The sequence below is a fragment of the Medicago truncatula genome, chromosome 1 (genome assembly GCF_003473485.1).
Source record: "Medicago truncatula cultivar Jemalong A17 chromosome 1, MtrunA17r5.0-ANR, whole genome shotgun sequence".
Lineage (NCBI taxonomy): Eukaryota > Viridiplantae > Streptophyta > Magnoliopsida > Fabales > Fabaceae > Medicago > Medicago truncatula.
This window is the reverse complement of record NC_053042.1, coordinates 27,195,469-27,216,181: the sequence shown is the minus strand read 5'-3', so window position 1 is coordinate 27,216,181 and position 20,713 is coordinate 27,195,469. Positions and strand designations below refer to the sequence as shown.

Here is a 20,713-nt window from a genome sequence, read left to right as displayed (position 1 = left end):
CATTTTTCTCTAACTGCATTGTATTAGAAGAAGATGTTGAGAAATAAGATAGCACGTAAATAGCAGCTAGAATTCTTAGTTTGCTTAATGTGGAAATTACCTCATTTACATGTAATTTCATTTGTATTTCTTTTACATTTAGATAGATAGAAGTTAGGTAGACATAGCTGTCATAACCAACTTCTATATATACCCTCATTGTAACAGAATTCAGTTGAACTAATCAATAATCTTTTTCACTTCATTTTTCTTTCTTCTCTGGTTGAAACTTTGAGATGGTATCAGAGCAGAATCAGTTCTGCTCTGTTTCCGCTGCATGAAGATGAACAATTCTTGATTCAATCTCGTTCATCTTCTTCAATTCGTTCTGTATTTTTCTTTACAAATTTCTTCTTTTCTTCGTTGTTTCGATTGATTCATCTTTGAATCAGTTTCTTCTGTTCCAATTGAAATTTTCTTTCAGTTTTTGATTTGTTTCGATTAATCATGGTGAGGAACAACAACAACAATCAGGATCAAAGTTTGGATCCGTATTTCGTTCATCCTTCAGAAAATTCCAGCACGGTGAGTGTAACACCGCAATTGAATGGTGACAATTATCATTCTTGGTCAATGAAGATGCGTAGAGCTTTGGCGATGAAAAACAAATTCAAGTTTGTTGATGGATCTATTGAAGTTCCAGATGAACACGATCTCAATCATGCTGCTTGGGAAAGGTGCAATAATCTTGTTCATACTTGGATAATTAATTCGATTTCGCCATCAATTGCGCAAAGTGTTGTTTTCATTGAGAATGCTATGGATATGTGGAATGATCTCAAAGATCGTTTCATGAGAGGAGATCGTATTAGAGTGGCTCAATTGCAGCAAGAAATTTCCAATCTGAAGCAAGGAAGCAAGAAAGTTACTGAATACTTCACTGAATTAAGAGGCTTATGGGAAGAATTGGATCAGTATAGGCCTATGCCTCACTGCACCTGTCCAATTCCTTGCAGTTGTTTGGCTATGCGTAATGCAAAAGGTTTCAGATTAGAGGATAGAATCATTCAATTTCTGATTGGGTTGAATGAAGAATATCAAAGTGTTACATCTCAAGTTTTATTAATGGATCCATTGCCTCAAATCAATAGAGTTTTCTCTATGATTATGCAGCAAGAAAGAAAGGCTCAATATGGTATAATTGTTGCACCTGCTTCTGTTGTAGAGGATACCAGTGCTGGATTGGTGAATGCTGTAGATGCACAGAGGCAATTTGGAAGAGGAAGAGGAAATGCTGGTTTCCAAGGAAGAGGAAGAGGCAACGGAAGAGTTTGTAATTTCTGTGGAAGGTCAAATCACACCATGGAGACTTGTTATAAGAAGCATGGCTTTCCTCCTAATTGGGGTAGAGGAGGAGGTAATTCTTATGGCTCAAGTTCTGCTTCTGCAAACATGGTAGAGTCTGAGGAATATGATGCTAAAGGTACTAGTAATGTTGCTAAGAATGATGATGGTGGAATGATGTTAACCAGAGATCAGTATCAGAATCTAATGGCATTACTTGAAAAGAATGCTATTGATGCAAAAGCCAACATGATGAAGGCAAGCAGTTCTGTTGCTAACATAGGAGGTAATTTCTATGAACACTCCAAGAATTATGATGATACTAGTTGGATAGTAGATACTGGTGCTACACACAACACTTGTTATGACATCAATTGGTTTATTACCTACAAAGAAATTGATCCTATTAGTGTTAAACTACCTAATAACAATATAGTGCAAGCCTTTTGTAAAGGGAAAGTGCAACTTAATGAGCACTTGCAAATTGATGATGTGCTGTATTTGCCTGATTTTGCTGTGAATCTTATATCTGTTTCCAAGTTATGTAAGGAACAAGATTGTATTGTGGGTTTTGAGTCTGATCAGTGCATTATACAGGAAAAGAAGGATTTGAGGAGGATTGGTTTGGCTAAAGAGATGAATGGACTTTATTACTTGAAGGCTGAAAAGACCAAGAATAAAGCAGCCAAAATTTCAAGTATTTCTGCTTCTGATAACTTACCTAAGAATGTCATTCCTCCTGGAATTTTATGGCATCTTAGGTTAGGGCATCTATCTCATGATAGAATGCAATGCATGAATAAAATGTATAGCTACATTCCTGTTAGTTTACATACAGCCTGTGATGTTTGTCAAATGGCTAGACAGAAGAAATTACATTTTCCTGTCAGTAAAAATAATGCTAAAGAAATGTTTGATTTGGTTCATCTGGATATATGGGGACCTTTCTCCACTGTTTCTATTCATGGTTTCAAGTATTTTTTTGACTATCCTTGATGATTATAGCAGACATGTTTGGGTAGTTATGTTAAAATTTAAATCTGAAGCTTCTGATAAAGTGAAGAGTTTTGTTCATATGGTGGAAAATCAATTTGAAAAGAAAGTGAAGACCATTAGAAGTGACAATGGTCCTGAGTTCTTTTTGAAAGATTTTTATGATGCCAAAGGAATTTTACATCAAAAGAGTTGTGTTTATACACCAGAACAGAATGGTAGGGTTGAGAGGAGACACCAACATATTTTGAACATTAGCAGGGCTCTGATGTTTCAATCTAAGTTACCAAAGAAATTCTGGTCATATGCTGTTTTACATGCAGTTTTTTTACTAAATAGAATTCCCACTAAAGTTTTACACAATAAATCCTCATATGAAGTTTTGTATGGACATGCACCTGATCTCACTCAATTGAAAGTCTTTGGTTGTCTGAGTTATGCTTCTACTTTACCTACTAACAGACACAAATTTGACCCTAGAGCAAGAAAATGTGCCTTTTTAGGGTACAAGACAGGAATGAAAGGTTTCATTTTAGTTGATGTACATTCCACTGAGATATTGATTTCTAGGAATGTGAAGTTCTTTGATCTGGAGTTCCCTTTTCACTCTTCAACTGTGCATGCTATTCCTAATACACACATTTACTTAGAGACTACAGTTCCTTCTTTCTCTATGCAAACCAATGCACATGAAGTGTCTGATGATTTTGTATCCACCCCCGAAGCTGACACTGCATCAGAAGCTGAGCAACTTGATGCAGTGCCTGGTCCCAATGATGCAATAGCTCATGTTGAGCCTGTTAGAAGATCCCACAGAGTTAGTAATCCTCCTTCACATTTACAAGATTACATATGTTCCTTTAAAACATATCCTATAGCCAATTATGTAGCATATTCACAATTATCTCCTCAACATCAAGCTTATGCACTATCCCTCACATCAGAAGTGGAACCTGCTAATTTTCAAGCTGCTAGCAAAGATTCTAGATGGGTAGCAGCTATGGATAATGAGATAAGAGCTCTTAATGAAAACAATACTTGGGAGTTTGTTGATTTACCTCCCAATGCTGTCACTATTGGAAGCAAATGGGTTTATAAAATTAAGAGGCATGCTGATGGAACTATTGAAAGATTCAAAGCAAGACTTGTGGCACAAGGTTTCACTCAAACTGAAGGCTTGGATTATTTTGAAACTTTTTCCCCAGTTGCTAAGTTGTCCACTGTTAGAGTTCTATTAGCATTGGCATCTATTCATGGTTGGCATCTACATCAGTTAGATGTTAACAATGCCTTTCTACATGGAGACCTCAATGAGTCTGTTTACATGAGAATACCTCAAGGTGTGATTTCTCCAAAGTCAGGGCAAGTTTGCAAACTCAAGAAATCATTGTATGGACTGAAACAGGCTAGTAGGCAATGGTTTGAAAAGCTAACTAAGTTTCTCTTCACACAGGGATTTACACAAGCAGCTTCAGATCATACCCTATTCATCAAATCCACTTCCATATCCTTCACTGTTATCCTTGTTTATGTGGATGACATTATTTTAGCTGGTACCTCTTTGGATGTTTTTGATGATCTTAAAGCTGCTCTCCATAATGCTTTCTGTATTAAGAATTTGGGACCCCTCAAATTTTTTCTTGGTTTGGAAGTTGCGCGCACTTCTAAAGGTATTTCTTTGTGCCAGAGGAAATATTGTCTTGAGCTTTTAGGAGATGCTGGCCTCATCTCATGTAAACCTGTTAGTACTCCACTTGATCCTTCTCTGCGCCTATCTCAAGATGGAGGACCTCCCTACACTGACATTACTACTTATCGGAGGTTAGTTGGTAGATTATTGTATCTAACAACTACTAGACCAGACATTGCATTTGTCACTCAACAATTAAGCCAATTTATGTCATGCCCCACTGAAACACATCATAAAGCTGCTCTTAGAGTGCTTAGATACCTTAAAAGATCTCCTGGTCGTGGCCTTTTCTTTCCCCAATCTGCAGATTTACAAATTTTTTGTTTCAGTGATGCTGATTGGGGAGGGTGTGTGGATACCAGAAGATCCATATCTGGCTATTGTTTCTTCATTGGAAGTCCTCTAGTGTCCTGGAAATCCAAGAAACAGCCTACAGTTTCATGTTCTTCAGCAGAAGCTGAGTATAGGGCACTAGCTTCAGCAACAAGAGAGCTTCAATGGATGTGCTTTCTCTTATCTGACTTGCATCAAGCTCCTTCTCGTTTGCCTGTTTTGTACTGTGATAACCAGAGTGCATTGCATATTTCAGCTAATCCTGTGTTTCATGAACGCACAAAACATCTGGACATAGACTGTCACTTGGTACGTGAGAAAGTGCAAGCAGGAGTAATGAGACTGTTACCTATTTCTTCTCGTAATCAAACTGCAGATGTGTTCACAAAAGCAGCAGGGCCAAGGCAATTCTATGAATGCATCACCAAGCTTGGGATGGTAGATATCTACCAACCTCCAGCTTGTGGGGGGGTATTAGAAGAAGATGTTGAGAAATAAGATAGCACGTAAATAGCAGCTAGAATTCTTAGTTTGCTTAATGTGGAAATTACCTCATTTACATGTAATTTCATTTGTATTTCTTTTACATTTAGATAGATAGAAGTTAGGTAGACATAGCTGTCATAACCAACTTCTATATATACCCTCATTGTAACAGAATTCAGTTGAACTAATCAATAATCTTTTTCACTTCATTTTTCTCTTTCTTCTCTGGTTGAAACTTTGAGACATTGCAAGTATTTTGAATTATATAATCTGAAAGAGTAAAAACTATATTCGAATTATATAATCTGAATTGTGAATACTATTCGAGCACTTGAAGCCCTGCATAGTATTGCACATAGCCTGGTATCTTCTTATCTTCCTCTCAATCCATATAAGCCGAAATACATTTGTTTTTTGTGAATAAAAAAACATTGGAATAACATTACATAATTTCTCCAAATTTTTACTATAGGTAAATTCTAGAGCATTTTTATTAGTCATATATGTAAATTAGAAAGGAAAAAAATAGTGAAAACACTTAAGAGTGTTAATCTCTCTTCGTCTTTCTCTCTCTCTTTCTATCTCTCTCACATATGTATATATACATACACACATAAGTCAGGGTCTAAGTCATTTTGAATTATACCAAATCTAGACCATTAAAATTAGTAAAGCATATGGTTTGTATTAAATAAATATAACAAAAAGATCTCACTTATCCTCTCCATCTCAATCGTTCATTTACACAACATTCATAGTTTTTGATAAATCAATTTCATAATATGTTTATCTATTGATGAGAAATCATGGTATTGTTCAATTTTACGATTCCCAAGTAATGTATAAATTTCTTAATTGTCAATTTCTCATTTTGATAATTGATACCCTTTTACATTTCTATCATGACCATGTATAGATATTTGCTATTGTTATTAATCAAAACTTCAATTATAAATTCCAATTCGTCTCTTGATTTCTGTTTTATCCACCCACTTCTTTAGTTGTTTCTGATTATTGCAAAAATAAAGCTCAGTCCATCCATAAGCATCATCACTTTCATTGAGATTTGGATTTTGACACCCTTTTACCAATGGATGATAAACCTTATAAACATGGTTGTTTCAAATAGTGATGTTGCCGATTCAAGAAGTACAAGGTATAGATGACACTTTGAACTCCACCAAATTCGTGAAAGAGGAGGATAAAAGGTCACATGTGAAACTCTGTTATTCATCGTAAGATTAACGTGTTTTAACTGTTGAGATTTGGTATAAGTACATTTTTTTAACACCTTGCATATATTATTTATTATCCCTACCAAAACTATCATCACCGAGTATAAGCCAAATGACTTACCCATGGTGTCAATGGATCTTGAATATATATATATATATATATATATATATATATATATATATATATATATATAGGGGTTTGCTAGGATACACCAACTAGTTTTTATTAAGGTGTGTTTTAGCAAATATATAACTAAAAAATTGTTAAATACACCTTAAGGTGAATGTTGCTAAAACACACATTCTAAAATACAAGTGGGTGTATGTTAGCAACTCCTATGAACATTTGCTAGAATACATCCACTTATTTTTTTAGGTGTGCTTTAGGAATTTATAACTAAAAAGTGGTTAAATACACCTTAAGGTGTAGCTTGCTAAAACACCCCCACATAAAAACTAGTGGGTGTCTTCTAGCAAACTCATATATATATATATATATATATATATATATATATATATATATATATATATATATATATATATATATATATATATATATTTATTTATTTATTTTGATTTTTTTTTAGTTTATTTCAAATAATTATAAAATTTCAGTTATTTTAATTTTTTTTTGAAGGAACACTTATTTTAATTTTTAAATAATATATATAGTTGAGCTATGTTTTCGTAATATTTAACCAAAAACATTATTTTGTCTAAAAGTAACATAAATGATTCCAACCTTCAAAAACAAACAAGATTATAATCCTTCCAATAAAAATCAAAATTCAAACAACTTCTTTATAAAAAAATCAAAAGGCTTTGGGACAGTTTCTTCTAAACTAAATTACATGAAAGTCGTTTCATTGTTGTTTGCTAACATTGTTGTTCTATTTCCGTCATAACATTAAATTCATTATTGCCACAAAAATGCAAATACGACAAACGAGAATGAAATCATTTTGTGTACTCAGAACTCAGAAGCAATAGTGACGACATTGTGACTATGAGTTAATTCGCTTTGGAGGAAAGCACGAAAATGTCCCTATTGTGGCAGAAACCGATACTTCGAGACGAAGAGAAATGCTAAGAACATACACTTTTCAACATATTTTATTTAATTGATTAAAATTTATTTGAGATTCACCAAATTTATATATGACCCGTATGATTTGGTGGAACCTATGTGAATTATAACTAATCAAAGAAAGTATGTTAAATGTGTCTTGTTAGTATTTCTCTTCATACCTACTGTGAGGGGCTAGAAATTAGGAACTGTTTCGTATTAATGTTTGAGCTGCATCACTTAAGGATGAGTTTTGGGAGTGTGATAACTGGTAATTTGGTAGGTTATTATATCACACTTATCTCCTATAATCTATGATAAATTGACTGATTGCATCTACTCAATGACTATTTTGGAATTTATGATTTTATATAATTTTTAGTGTTATTTAATCATTTTGAACTAGTAATGGTTGTTATAGATGTTTTGTGGAACATGATGAAGAGTTGCATTGGAGATCCAAGTAGCTACGACGTGGAAAAGGAGTATGACAAAGTATGTAGATGCATCACTAGAAGAAGTATGAAGATATATCGATGCAGATCGTCCAAGAAGGTCGAATAACTGTTTTCTAAGTTTTTTTATCTGTTTTCTTAAACGGTTATCTTTATTTTATTTTTGTGACACTTATGATTTATTTTATGTCATTGCAAACAAGTTTATTACTGGAAAGCTATAGCGTCCCGGACCCTGTGGTGTCAATATTTTTTTATACTATAATTTGGACAGTGTATACTTGCACTTAGTCAAACCTGAAATACTTAGGCTTTGCTTGCGAGTTTGGAGGATAATGGAGGGGAAGGGTTTAGGAAAAAAGGAAGGATGGAACAAGTGGAAGAAATAGATGACATTAAGAGGAGAAGACCTTTGAGGTTCATTTTTCTTCATAATTCAAAATCCTCCTCATTTGGAGGAACTAAAAAATTGTATCATGAAGGTTTTGGCGATGTTTTGAAGGGTATACATGAATTCTTTCAACAAAAAAATTAGCTATTGTATTAATTCACCTCCTCCAATGAAGAAGTAGACATAAGAGTAAGTGCAAAATTGAGTCTTTACTTGTCCAAAGTGCTACTAACCATCTGAATAAAATGACCACACACTAAGCTTAAAAAATTTCGAATTCCATGCATGCACCACGACTCCATACAAACAAATTCATGCACCTATATCATATTTTACATCATTTGGAGACTTTCTTAAATTTGTAAAAAAAAAAAAAAAAAACCAAATTTTCAAAGCTTGCATCCTCAATACGATGTTGTAATAATTGCATTAGCTCACCAGTCACCACTTTAGCCACCAAACCTGAATTTGCCCACTCCATGTCGTCTTAGTTAGATCACATTTGATAAGTCCTTCAAGGAATGCACTTTAGTTAAAGCTTTCAGACCATTACTAAACTAAAACGAAACCAACCTCATTGATTATTTCCCCTTCTGCTCTGAAACCGCGCCGCAACCATCCTTGGAAATCGATGGTGCTTGACGGCTAACAACAATTGCAGTTTGCAGTGTGCACTTGCTGCCATTATCTAGAACCCTAGGTTGTGCTTCAAGATTCAAAACCCTACCAAAACCATAATCTAACCGTCCTTTCCGGTCCACCATATCTGTATGATACCCAATCCCTCCTTGTCGTGATGAAACTCTTGACATGTCATGTTTTTGTCCTCCAACCGACTCGCTTTCCACCTTCTTAACCTAACCACAAACCAATCTCCCCTACCCCCCTGAGGTTGTGCTTTAGGTTTCAACACCCTACCAAAACCATAATATGACCGTTCTTTCCACTATGTGTCCAATCCCGCCTTGTTGTGATGAAACTTTTGACATGTCTTGTCTTCTGTCCTCTGGCCGACTCACTTTCCACCTTCTTAACCTAACCACAAACCAATCTCTCATATCCCCCCCCCCGCACACGCGCACACACACAAAATTTTTTGTCACCCTGACTGGATCCCTTCCCCACCGTAGTTTCTCACTGCCGACGAATAGGAGTTCTTGCGCAGTTGCTCTAGGACAACGCTTTCTCTCTCTCTCTCCCTCCCTCCCTCTCTCTCAAGTTAAAATGATGAACGTATAATCTAACTCACCATGTGTTTCGACATTTTCCATCCATAGTTTCAAAGCTATATAAATGTTATCAATATATAGAAGTTTCAGAAGGCAAAAGTACATTAGCAACCCAAACTCTTAATCCTAACAACCAAACTGAATTCATCCACATATGACCAATGGTCAAGAATAATTAAAGATCCACGATCTTTAACAGTGCATTCATTCTAAAAAAAAAAAAAAGCTGTTGATGTTCGCTCATTTCGACTATAGGTGGTCATTGAAATGACCGATTCAACCACATTTTTGACAAGTCATTTGAAAGGTTTAGAGCATGCTGAATTTGGTGATAGCTACAATAAACTTGTTACTCAAAATATGGTACCGACAAATTGAGTCACTCTCATTACTCATAACATATGTTCTTTTTCTTATAGACAAATTATAAACCCCTTTGATTTTTATTTATATAGACAAAATATGGTCTAGCTAGTTCATCCATTATACACACAATATTTTTCCGATTACACAGGATATCAAGAAGCCTGAATCAACTTGGCTTAGTACAATCTCTAGAACAAAAAAATTAAGAACAACTTCACTGTGTTACTAATTAATCGCCCTAAAACTTGATTAACCCTTCATTCTCAAATAGGGTATGGTCAGAATGTCAAGCACGAGAGTCAGGTCCAGCCGGTTTCGAATTGAGAAGTGGCTGGAGAGCTTTGACAACAATTGTCATGTTTGGCCTAAAATCAGCTTCATACTGAACACAAAGTGCTGCAACTGCTGCCAACTGCATATCCACATCGAACATTGATTACAACAATGATATTTTAGATATATTCGGTGCGATCAGATAAAAAGATTCATTAAGCGCTTATTATGTAAGTTATAACTTGTTTTCAGATGATATTTTAAAATGTTTACTGAAATGAACATTTTTTTTTTTGTTTTAACCTTCTAGTTTCAAAGAAAAATGATCGACATCATATTGAAATAAGATGAAAACAACTTTTAAACATGTCGTAAACTATTTTCATAAGTTCTTTCAAATACACTCTCATCGAAGATCAAACTAAGAGATAAACAAAGAAACGAACCTTAGCAATCGCTTTTGGGGGATAGTCATTGTTTAGTTTAGGATCCACACATTGCTTCACTTTGTCTTCACTTAGTCTTGGAGTTGCCTATAGTAATGGTCAGAAATCAAATTAGAAAAAAACAAAGAGTATATACAATAATGAAAACATGATCCAAAAGACAATAAAACCATGTGAAAATGTTTGAAAGGACATACCCAAGTTACAAGACTTTGTTGCCCTTTAGGCATTGTATGGTCCACTGGCTTTCTTCCTGTCAAGAGTTCTAAAAGGACAACTCCAAAACTATAAACATCACTTTTTTGGTTTATTTGCCCTGTCATAGCATACCTGAAAATGAAAAAAAATAAAAAAATATTGGCTATAGAACTATTGTATAGAGGAATTTGAACGAACCACTATTTTGTACGATCTGCGATTAACAATACTGGTTTAGTTTTATTGAAATTGTTAAATTTTCCACGATCTGCCATAGTTGAGCATGCTGAAGTTGACATCAATCAATCTTGGCCACCCGATCTCGACAAGACAACTTGCATTTTGAAATTAAACTTCAAAGTTGATTATAGAATTTGAAATGTGAGTTGTCTGATCTCAATTGGATGGCCAAGATTGCATGGCTGCATCCACTTCGACGTTTTTCTGACAAAGGCAATCGAAATCCTAAGCATAACTAGGTTTCATCAAACTAAGAGTGAGGTAGAGTTCAAGCATATATACTCTGGAGCATGATAGCCAAATGTTCCCAAGACTCTTGTTGAATGTAGTCGAGCTGCCGAGTCAGAAGACTGATTTGTCAAGTTGAAATCTGCAATCTTAGCCTCATAATCATTGAACAGCAAAACATTGGTGGATCTAACATCTCTATGAACTATTGAAGGTTGAACTTTCTCATGAAGAAACTCAAGTCCTTTTGCTGCACCAAATGCAACTTTTACTCTTTGGTTCCAACTCAAAATTATACCAGGTTCAGCCCCCTGAACTCCTTTTCTTCCTGCAACATCAAAAGCTTAGTAGTGTTCAACATAATAACGCATGTGAACTATTTCCTTAATATATAGAAATTAGTTATATCGTTATGCTTACCGTGCAATGTGTCGTGCAACGAACCAAGACTTGCATATTGGTAAACCAAAATTCTGTTATTTGCCTCAAGAGAATATCCCATCAACCCCACAAAGTGTTCATTCTTCAGTCTTGAAACAATTGCTAACTGTATGATGGTTCCGTAATGACATATGATTCAGATCGTGACAATCCAACCAGCCAATATATTTCCTCAAAGAATTATCAATAAAAAAAAAAAACTACCTGTGCTTCAAAATCGGAATCGGAGTCAGGATCCGGTGAAGAACCGGTATCCAGCTTCTTAATTGCAGCCTCCTCCCCAGTACTCAACTTTGCGTGGAAAACCCTCCCATTGGAACCTTCTCCAATAAGTGCTTTTGTACCAAAGTTATCTGTTAACCGCTTTAACTCGCTCAACTTAATTTCGGGTGTCTCAATTTCTAATGCTTTCTGCGGACCACCACTCTTGATAATATTGCTCCTTGGCTCTCCTCTATCGCCGCCTGTGTTCAAAAGTTACTGTAAGTCTCTTCTCATATCTAGGGATAGTACATTTACTTATAGAGCTACATCAAGATTTTTGAAGTTTCTGCGGTCATAACGCGGCTATGATTGACTGCAATTATCCTAGTATCAAAGATCGCGACCGCGTTTTAAAACCTTTATTATACGTATGTTCCCTCAAGTAATAAAAATTATATAGTTAAGACTTAAATAGTATTAGAAAACTATAGTTTGTCACTTTGTTCTGAGATAAATTGTGCCAAATTACTGATCAGTTTGTCATACATTGCCAGAAAATACAAATAAGAGCTATGCAAATAAAGAGAAAATTTTTAATTACATAGTAACGCGTATCTAATTCTTTTGAAGTGGAATTTCAGGGGAAATTATGCAGAATATAAAACTCCAATTATATATTTTAACTCTGTTTCTATTTTCCAGTAGATTTATAACTTAAATTAGAATTTATCCTTGTTTTCGGTCCTCTCATATGCTTCTTTGTTTCTCAAACAAGGTAATGCCAATCAATGCTCTCAACAAGCAAAACTTGTTATCATGTGTCAATCATCAAACTGTCCATTACATGGATAGATAGCTAGTATAAGCTAAATTTATTTGAGCTTGCTAGCAGGCATTGCTAGTAACATAATCACCTGTGAGTGAGACTGTCTGAGAGAGCTTATTGAAATAGCTTATGACATGTCCATAGGCTATGTTCAACTTAATTTGATAAACTCTCTAGAATAACTTATGAAAACAGCTTATATGAAAATAGTTTAACTCATAGTCCCATAATTCTCTTGACATGCTGCAAACCGCAGATTGCTACTTGCGTTCTGGTTTGTGGTACTTTTGCGAATTTGTTCACACATATTCTCCATAATTCCTCAGAACCGGCGATCTGAGTGAAATCAAAGAAAGAGGAATAAAAGGTTGAATGGGAGACAAAACATAGAGGAAAAGCTCCAGTGGTGCAATTTTTTTTTTTTTTTTTTTTTTATAGAAAATCTCTTGAATACTAAGAGATTTTAAGTACCGGAGATGGTGTTGAGCGGTTGGAAAAACTCACATTGGGTAAACAAGATCTTTGTCTTCAGAATTTATTAATAGCTTATTATACTTAATTAGTATTGGTACTACGAACGGACGCGTACCAAATTTCTATACCCAATACGCACCGTATTCTTCACATGTCGTGTACTGTAAACGCTACCGCGTACCAACCCGAATCGTGAATCATGTGACTATGGTTTAACTTTATTTTATCTTTTGTTAGATATAACCAAAAAGTGAAAAATTTGAAAGAAAATGAAGCATGCAAATTATGAAAAGAGATATGTTAATTACCTCCTCCGCCACCACGACCACCACCATACGCGTTAGCCCCTATAGCTGCTGAACTGTAATGATTTGCAGCTAAAGTGGTCAAATCCTCGTCTGCACCTCCACAGCACAACATAGCTCCAGGTTTTATGATAGAATCACTAGTCTAAACAAGCCATTAAGAGTAAACAATATCCAATTAATGACCTGAAAATGTTGCAAGATTCGAATATTTTTTACCATATATTATAGATTATAGCTACCAACAATTTGCATTTGGAAATGGTAACATCATATCAATAATAAATTGGGGTCTGCAACCGCAAATGGCGAAACAAAATAGAGATTTTAGAAGTCTTCACAATCGCAATTGCAGTTGCATCCTCCGCGTTTCCCACAATATAAATGTTCGTAGCGTAACTACAACCGAGAGGTCCCTAATTTCATTTTTATCGTTCAATATGTTTATAGAAAAATGTAAAAGATGGAGACATTACATCATTATGGATTTGTTATGGCATTGTAAACAAAAAACACAAGCAACGTAGAACAAAACATGTCTACAAGAAAGAAAAGAAAAAAAAAATGAAATTAGACATTGTGATTACCTGTTTCTGAAGAAAGACAGAAATTTGAATGCAAGAATATGAATTAAAGGAGGAGGAAGAAGAAGAACAAATTAATTAATGTGTTCTTCTTCTTCTAACGTTATTTTGCAAATCAAATTAAGCACGTTTTGGAGAAAGGGTACTATGTTTATGTCTTTCCCGGGAAAGTCGGTTATTTTTTATCTTAAAAACATAGTGTTGTGTACGTGCCACCACGATGCACGTACTTCGCATGTTTCTATTTTCATGTGTTTCAATGTCTATGATTTGTTTTGTCAAATTAATTTGGATACGCTCACGTACTTGCATGCACTTTGACAATGGTCAATGTATAATTTCTATATAAAAAAAATGGTCAATAGACAATTCTTTTTCATAGAGGAATGGTGGATATAGATAATTAAAAATAGACAATTTCTTAGGAGAAATGAGTCTTAATAATCCGGAATTTCAACCTATAGGTAAGTAAAATTAGACAAAAAATTGTTTCTATACCGATAGGATATCTAGAATAAGGAATATAAATATGATGACTCCCCTAGTTCTAGAAGGTAGTATGACTCATCTTAATCTAGAAAGGATCTTTTAGGCATATTCTATTAGTTAGTTACTAAGCAATACTATTGTGTAGCCGTTGTAGTTATCTTACTATGTGTATGCACAAGTCTATCTAAACATTGTATGCCTTATTATGAGAATCAATGAAAAATATAATGAATTTTCTTTCTCTTTTCTCTAGTTTCTCCCTCTAAATTCTGGAGTGTGATCCCTACTTGAATTGGGTCGTATCATGCATATATAAAATTGAACTCGAGTTCTCCTAAATGATTCGTTATATGGGTCCCCATGAGCTTAACTTAGTTGTTAAGGACAATGCATAATATATGCAAGGTCCAGGGTTCGAATCCCGACCACCACCAAAAAATGATCCGTTCTATGGAACTCATTAAACATTTAAATTCAATCATTTGATTAGATACTCATCAGTTTATAGCTTAGTTCAACGCCATTTTATTGGTGTTATCGAAAAAGAAAATCATGATTTGTTACAGTTAAAAAGTCACACATTTACCCACAATTTTATTCAAAATCAAAATTTCATAAAAATAGATAGAGGGTTGATTTTCTTTCCATCAAAAGTGAAGTTAAAATGTGTCATTTTGTGTAAGAACTTCAATTTAATAGTGGGTCATGGGTCAAAATTGACTTAAGGGTTTGAATGTTGACTGCATTTTTTTCATCCGATGAGTTTTTCGCGCGCCCTATATATTTCGGAATATAGAATTCAAACGGCATAAAAACCCCATAAATCTTCCAAAAACATGTTGAAACGTTTCGGATTTTAAAATTCGAATATGACGTGCGAGAAACTCATAGGATGGAAAAAACTAATGACCTTAAATGTTTGGGTCTATATAAAACCGGACTAAGTTAATTAGCACTCACTTTCATTATACTTTTCCTTCCCTTTTCTCTAACATTTAGACATGGAACCTTGTAAAGAGATAAATAAAAGAATACATAAATAAAAATACATAATTTTTTATTTCTCTTATTTTTATACTTTTTAGTTTTAATTTATTATTTATTTTGCATACTCTTTAATTCCATTTTCCTATTTTTTAAACAAGTAAAATAAAAAGATAGCAGTCAAAATAGCATGTAATTCACATTCAAAAGCACAACATTTATTTGTCTTGATGCCATTTAAATTAAAAAAAAAAAAAAAAAAAAAACTAAACAAAATAACATAAAGCTCAAGCCCAGCTTGAATGTTACCTCTCATGCTATGAGAATCTATGAAGACAAATAAAAGCTTCATTCTCTGCAGAGACCAAAATCTTTAAAATGTTTCAGAATACAGAATCATCGTGTGACATCCCTAAAATAATTACATATTTTCATTCTTCTTTCCATATACGACCAGTGACCCTCAACTTTAATTGTTGTTTATCGCCACCGGAAAAATAAAGAGCTAGGTTTCTCTGAATGATGAGTCCATCTTGGCTGTCACGAACTTTTCTATGACTCTCGCGAATACTCCTTGGAATTCCTTGCCATATAAGTTTGCGGCTATTTGCACCAACCTCTAAGCTATACCTAAACTTCTTTGCTTCTTTTTCGTCACCTAAAAATCGTAAAAATGCCATGTAAACTGGAGCGGTGCCAAGCAGAAACGCCTCAAAGTGCAAGCAAAAATGCTTTCCAAAACAATTGAAAACCTGCAAAGATATGTGAATTAGAATGATGACATGTTTTCAGCTGTTAGGATGCAAATCAAGGGGGAGAAAACATTACACTGTGCAAAGAAGTTGGGATCTATTCATATCAGGTGTCAAACTTACCATAGTCACACCTCTAATAATTTTGTATAGAATACAATTTTACAAATCAAGTGGATTCATATAAAGTTATTAGATGTGTAATTATGCTAAGTTTGAAATCTGATGTTAACAAATCTGTTGGCAAATACCGATTCTTCAAAAAACGACATAAAATGTAGCATATCAACTCTTCAAAAAACTATAACGAAAAGCATGCCTATAACAATTATGCTGATGCAAATCTACGAGAAATGATACATCAAGTTATAGAGTAAAACAAACCATCTGTTGAGTCCGTATAATATAACTTACGGTTAGCATCCATGTGGCATTTTCAACTTCATGTGGATTTGATTTGACATATCGATGGTTAAAGGTGAATCCATCATGTACGTCGACCTTGTGATCATCCTTGAGATGGTTCATAAGAGCTTGAATATCACACATCATAGAGCACTCTGATCCAGCATAGGGGCAACTGTATGGACGAAATCGACAATTTTGCTCATGCTTTAGCTTAGAGTGGTATGGGAATATATCATGACAACCTAGATTCTGATATCTGCAAGGAAGCTCCATTGATTCCGCCACTTTCTCCAAAGCCAAACACCTTATATTCCCAAGATCACGGTGACATGTTGGGCAACGGTTATGCACCGTAATCTTACAATTTGAACATAATGTGTGACCATTTGGGCACTGGAACAAATAATTCAGTCATCAAGGAAAAACGTTAAATTTAGATGAATATCAGAAATGAACATCTAATTAAAATAAGTATTAGGGATTCACTTAAATGAAAATAACCACATGAACTGTGATCGACTAACTAAATAGTTATACAGACAGTACACAAAAACTCGGCAATTAGAGCTATTTGGGCTGGTAAGGCCAAGTTTCAGCTGAAAATTCGATCAGGATTGAGCAAATGTTAGGCCTGGTGTTTTTCAGGCTGGGATTGGGGCAACAATGAGACCATCCGGCCCATGGAAACATTTGAAAGGACCAGGCCCAAGGTAATCACTATTATTTCTCATGCTTCCTAGGTTGGAGACTACACATTAGCAAGCTTCTGTTTGGTCCCACCCAACAAAGGCCAACGGAAACCACAGCAGACCAGAATATGATAGGGCCTGCTTTGCCTAAGTCTTACTATGACCAGGCCCAAAATTTTGGCCTCATAATGTTTAGGGGCTGGGATCAGGCCAGTTAAATCACAACCCATGAGCACCATTATACAAAGATACGATCACCATCGTTTGTAGGATCAGTGTACGCACATTTCACTTATTCCCGGCCTTTCTTTCACAGGATGTGCATGATATCATAATGAAAATTGCATTAGAAAAATATCGACAAATCATACACCAAACTTCTCATCTGCTTGTTATTGCTTGATATAACCAAAAATATTAATCGATGTAGCAGTATACATCAAGAGAAGCTTCATAACAAATTAAGGCAAAAACCTATCATACAACCTTTAAAAATAAATTTAATAGACTCCCTATTAAATCCAACCCTCTCATTCTCAATCCATCCCTCTCATTCAAGATAAATAGAAAAGCTATTTATTTACAGTTCAGCAATTCATTAGGGTACAGAATTGAAGTCTAATGCTCGTTGGCACGGGGTGAATTGTGCAGACTTTGTAGTAGAGGAATAAGCGATAAAAGTGTTATGTGGGAAAGAAATCACCCTATATGAATGAACATAGAAATAGAGATCATCAGTGCCACTTTATGTATGCTTATAGGTGTGCTTAGATTGACTTATTTGAACTTATCTATTGGTGTAAGCACTTGTGTCAATGTTTCGGAGAGCTTTTGAAAACAGATCATGACATAGCTGTATGTTGTTTTCAGCTTATTTCCATAAGCTCTCGATGATAGCTTATAACTTGTATGAAAATCGTCCAACTTTGTTTTATCTTTTGAAATAGAAATAGTTTATACATTACATAACCACTTATTGATAAGCAGTTAATCAAGATATTTATCCAAATAGGACCATATATTTTTTTTTATGTTTGCATCATGGAGTATAAAATATAAGCTTTTTGAATGTGCTACCGAATACACAAAAACACATGCTACTAAATTTCAAGTTGAAGGAAAGAAAAGAAAAGTGAATTTCAAATTGAACCGAAATTACGAGTACGGAACCTGATGAATTGGGGGATACATCAAATTCTTGCAAACAGGGCACTCAAGTAGGTCATACACACCATTCTTTGAATGATTTCCATTCTTTCCATCCAAACAAGTCCTTGATTTTGTGAATGAAATATTGGAATTAGCCTCAGATTTAGACTTAGCTGTCTCAAAATCTGAAAATATCAGGTGTGGTTCAAGAACTTCTTTGAAGGAACTGCCTCCTAGATCCATTGAAATATTCAGATCTATAGAAATACTTTCTCAATTACTAAGACTCAGATTTTGTACTTTCATATCTTTCTACAAGCACCGCACATCTGTAACGAAATAAAGAGGTCAATGCCGAAAAACATACTCATAAAAATGATATTCTTTTAAAACATTATCCTTCATTTCTTCAAAGTTCATGAACTCAATAAAAGAAAATATTTATAACACCAACATCATATACCATAGTTGTCTAAAATGTACTTTGTCAACTGAATCTCTCACAACATCATACACCATAGTTTTCTAAAACAAGGACAAATTATGCAATGCACATCGAATATTAATGTACTAGCATTCAATTTGCTTGATTACATGCTTGTCAGGAAACAAGAATAAAATGCTTTTTTTTTAACAAAAGATGTTCTTCATACTTCAAAACTATAATGAAAATGTTAAAACTAACATCCAAAATTTTCAAAGTACTTCGATTTAAGGATGATGAACAACACAGTTACAACTCATAACAAAAAACCACCACATTGAACAACAATTTCATCCTAGAAACAACCAATTTCAAGAAAAATATTGGAAATCATGGAAAATCTTATAAATTCACTAACATTTCAATCATTGGATCACCCCTTCCTTTCTTTCTTTAACCTCAAACCATCCATCAAAACAATCAATATGAAAAAAGATCATAACAACAACTCATAAATTCAATCAACCAACATAGTTCTTTCTTGTTGGCTTTTACCAGAAACATACCTATACCTCAACTACCATAAAAACCAACAACAAATCTTCAAATTTTAACATCAAAAACAAAATGATCCATTCAACAATTCATCACATGCAAAACAACATTTCCTTCCCTCAACAGCAACAATGCAACAAAAACTAAACACATAACATCACATGCAAAATGAACACAAACCTCAAAACTAGCACCCAAAACAAATTCACAAGATGTAAAATAAATTACAACCCAATTTTAAAAAATCAAAACTTTATTAAATAAACAAACAAACCCACATTTTTTTTTTATCAAAAACTGCTTAAACATTTTTTTAATCACAATAAAAAAAAAACCCAAAAACTTAAAAAAAAATAAAAAAAATATTTAAAATGGAGCAAAAAACGATGAAAAATTGTACCACGAGATTCTTAAGGTGTCGGTGGTTGATTATTTGAGAATGCTGAGAAACATGGTTGTCTTGTTCTTCTATTTTTCTTCTATGTTGTTTCGAAATCGCAAGATTTGTTTTCGTTCCTTGTATTGTGCCTTGTTTTTTGTTGTTAATAATTTATTTATTTATTTATTTCTGACAGCAATTTAATTTTGTTTGGAGAAAATTAGTAAAATATTTTGGTTTTGTCTGTCGTTACGTAAGTACACATTCCTAACTAACAAGGGTGGATGGACCAGTGATACTACTTCCATATGCCATTGCCACCTACAACTTTCTTTGTAATCAATACTCAATTTAAAAACGAAAAGAGAAATATTATTATGAGAAATGATATTTGTACAACCATTTTTATACAACTTTTGTACAATCTTCTCTCTCATACTCATATTTTCTTCTTATTCTCTCTCTTCCTTTTTCTCTTTCTATTGTTTTTGACCAATAAGAAGAGAACACAACAAGGTTGTCCCAAAAATTGTACCAAAAGAGTTGTTTAAATATCACTACTCTATTATTATCTCATAAATTTAATTTAAATAACTCTACCAGTAAACCACTAAATTGATACTTATCTTTGTAAATCCCTCTCAAATTAGTCTATAATTCTATTAATTTTTCAAAAAAATTTCAATTAAGTCAATCGTCATGTGACAAAAACATAGAGAGAGGTCTAATTGTGAAACTTTTGATAATATTTCAAAATAGTATGTCTTTGTCAAAAGTCTCTCAATTAAGTATCCCATCGTGTTATAAAAACATAGAGATAACGTTCTAATTGAGAAACTTTTGACAAAAACAATGACTAATTTGAAATAGTATTAATAGAGTTAAGGACTAATTTGATATTAACTTAGAAAGACATGCACCAAATTGGTGATTTACTGAATATACTATTGTTAAGATAATAAAATATATGAAATTTGTCACTTTAGTCGCTATTTCCACTTTCTCAAATGATATGTCACTTTAGCATAAAGGACAAAAAACTTACAAATGTTACATAATCAAAGTGAGAGAGATACTTCTGACTCCAAATCTATAATA

The 20,713-nt window shown here is 33.9% G+C and overlaps 2 protein-coding genes across 2 annotated transcripts; both read right to left on the bottom strand.

The window, feature by feature from the left end:
• Window positions 1–9,664: 9,664 nt before the first annotated feature.
• LOC25483550 (probable protein kinase At2g41970) lies at window positions 9,665–13,922 on the bottom strand. Its single transcript, XM_013612244.3, has 8 exons — window positions 13,790–13,922; window positions 13,206–13,347; window positions 11,598–11,857; window positions 11,373–11,499; window positions 11,007–11,280; window positions 10,484–10,616; window positions 10,287–10,373; window positions 9,665–9,979 (listed from the first exon to the last, which is right to left on the bottom strand). The coding sequence occupies exons 2-8, from the start codon at window positions 13,315–13,317 to the stop codon at window positions 9,854–9,856; spliced, it is 1,119 nt and encodes a 372-aa protein (XP_013467698.1). The 5' UTR covers window positions 13,318–13,347; window positions 13,790–13,922; the 3' UTR covers window positions 9,665–9,853.
• Window positions 13,923–15,513: 1,591 nt separating this feature from the next.
• Window positions 15,514–19,802, bottom strand: LOC25483549 (E3 ubiquitin-protein ligase SINAT2). The gene is made up of 4 exons (XM_013612243.3): window positions 19,637–19,802; window positions 18,279–18,586; window positions 16,426–16,812; window positions 15,514–16,011 (listed from the first exon to the last, which is right to left on the bottom strand). Exons 2-4 carry the CDS (start codon window positions 18,498–18,500, stop codon window positions 15,691–15,693), a joined length of 930 nt encoding a protein of 309 aa, XP_013467697.1. The 5' UTR covers window positions 18,501–18,586; window positions 19,637–19,802; the 3' UTR covers window positions 15,514–15,690.
• Window positions 19,803–20,713: the final 911 nt, after the last annotated feature.